Source organism: Perca fluviatilis, chromosome 22, assembly GCF_010015445.1.
Source record: "Perca fluviatilis chromosome 22, GENO_Pfluv_1.0, whole genome shotgun sequence".
NCBI classification, from domain to species: domain Eukaryota; kingdom Metazoa; phylum Chordata; class Actinopteri; order Perciformes; family Percidae; genus Perca; species Perca fluviatilis.
The window spans coordinates 5,846,990-5,848,397 of NC_053133.1; the positions used below are offsets into that span (position 1 = coordinate 5,846,990).

The window sequence follows — 1,408 nt, forward strand, 5'->3', positions numbered from 1 at the left end:
TCCAGACAAGGCTAGCAGCAGCAGCAGCGCCGCATCAGACACGTTTCTGGTGTGTAAAGACATAGAAAAATCCACGCAGCCGCCACGCAGCTGACACGCCACGCTCACGCCACGCAGGCAATGTGTAACCGGCCTTAGCTCCGCTGGTAGCTAAGCGCCCCTAAGGGGATACGTCAGCCCGTGTATTGTTGTGATTGGTCGTAGTGTTATCCAATTGTGTGCAGTGAGATTTTCAAATGCATGCTTGGTGCCGCCCCTCGAGTTGGGCCATTTTCATTTCTCAATGCCAGACCCTTAATCTTTCGGATTGGGGTCTGGATTTCCAGGCTACAATGTCCCTGCAGTAAATCCTAGATTTCCTTGACGACAAAGAATAAAACGCTTATTCCTTTTCTTTGTGTTTAGTGCAAAAATTACTTTATTTATTGGTATTTGAAACACTGGGTGAATATTTAGTAGCCAGAGTCCATGATGCGCCTCATGCTCATGAACCTCGTGCCGCTCATGCCCATCTCCCTGAAGCTCTTGTACTCGCCGGGCCTCATGTACATCATCCTGCCTCTGAACTGGGCCTGCTCGTACATCAGCCAGTGGCCGTCCATCACGTGGCAGGACATGCAGTTGGACATGCGGTAGCGGTCCATGACGTTGTCGCAGTCGTCCATCATCTCGTGCATCTGGCCCCCGAAGTTCTCCTTCTCGTAGATCCTCATCCTGAACTGGCCTCTGTGCTGTTTTTTGAAGGGAATAAAAACAAATGGATATTATATATAGTGTCCCGTTTTGATTGATCGATTGATTTTATTTGACCCTTTTTGTTATCTTTGCACCAACCTCCTAAACATCTGACCATCTTTTGATGTTCCACAGGCTTGTTGCTACATACAAAAAGGACCCATTACCTAAATTTCTCTTAACTGTAGGAGGTACAAAATCAGTAGAGCTGCCCCTAGGTGGAGTAGCTTTTGCGTGTGATGTCACCCGTAGTAGGATGATAGTGTGATTTATAACCTACCATTGGGATCATGCGGCAGGACCTGATGCAGTCTCTCATTCCCATCATGCTCATGTAGTCAGAGTACTCTCCCCTCCTCATGAAGTACTGGTTTCCCATGTAGTTGGGCTGGTCGTAGAACATGAAGCAGCCGCTCTCCACCCTGCAGGAGTGGCACCTGCTCAGGTAGGAGCTCATGTCGTGGCAGTCGCCCATGCACTCATAGGAGCGCCCCTGGAAGTTCCTGTCCTCGTAGAAGATGATCTTGCCCCTCATGTTCATGCCGCTGTTGCTCATGTTGGCTGTGGATGTGCTGTTGCTTCCCACCTGGTTTAACCCTTTCCTTTTATACCTGTCCAAACGTCCGAACCACAGAGAACCCCCTTGCTCAGCAACTTACCATTGAAGCTAATA

General features: G+C 49.0%; 1 protein-coding gene across 1 annotated transcript; it reads right to left on the reverse strand.

Annotated features, from left to right (window-relative positions):
• Nucleotides 1–451: 451 nt before the first annotated feature.
• Nucleotides 452–1,408, reverse strand: LOC120552212 (gamma-crystallin M2-like). The gene is made up of 2 exons (XM_039790047.1): nt 1,016–1,408; nt 452–731 (listed from the first exon to the last, which is right to left on the reverse strand). Exons 1-2 carry the CDS (start codon nt 1,289–1,291, stop codon nt 453–455), a joined length of 555 nt encoding a protein of 184 aa, XP_039645981.1. The 5' UTR covers nt 1,292–1,408; the 3' UTR covers nt 452.

Excerpts from the sequence above, each read along its gene's own strand:
- LOC120552212 (XM_039790047.1), bottom strand. The coding sequence starts at position 1,291 with ATGAGCAACAGCGGCATGAACATGAGGGGCAAGATCATCTTCTACGAG. Across the intron at positions 732-1,015 it reads CCTGCCGCATGATCCCAATG|CACAGAGGCCAGTTCAGGAT; the intron begins GTAGGTTATAAA and ends TTCAAAAAACAG.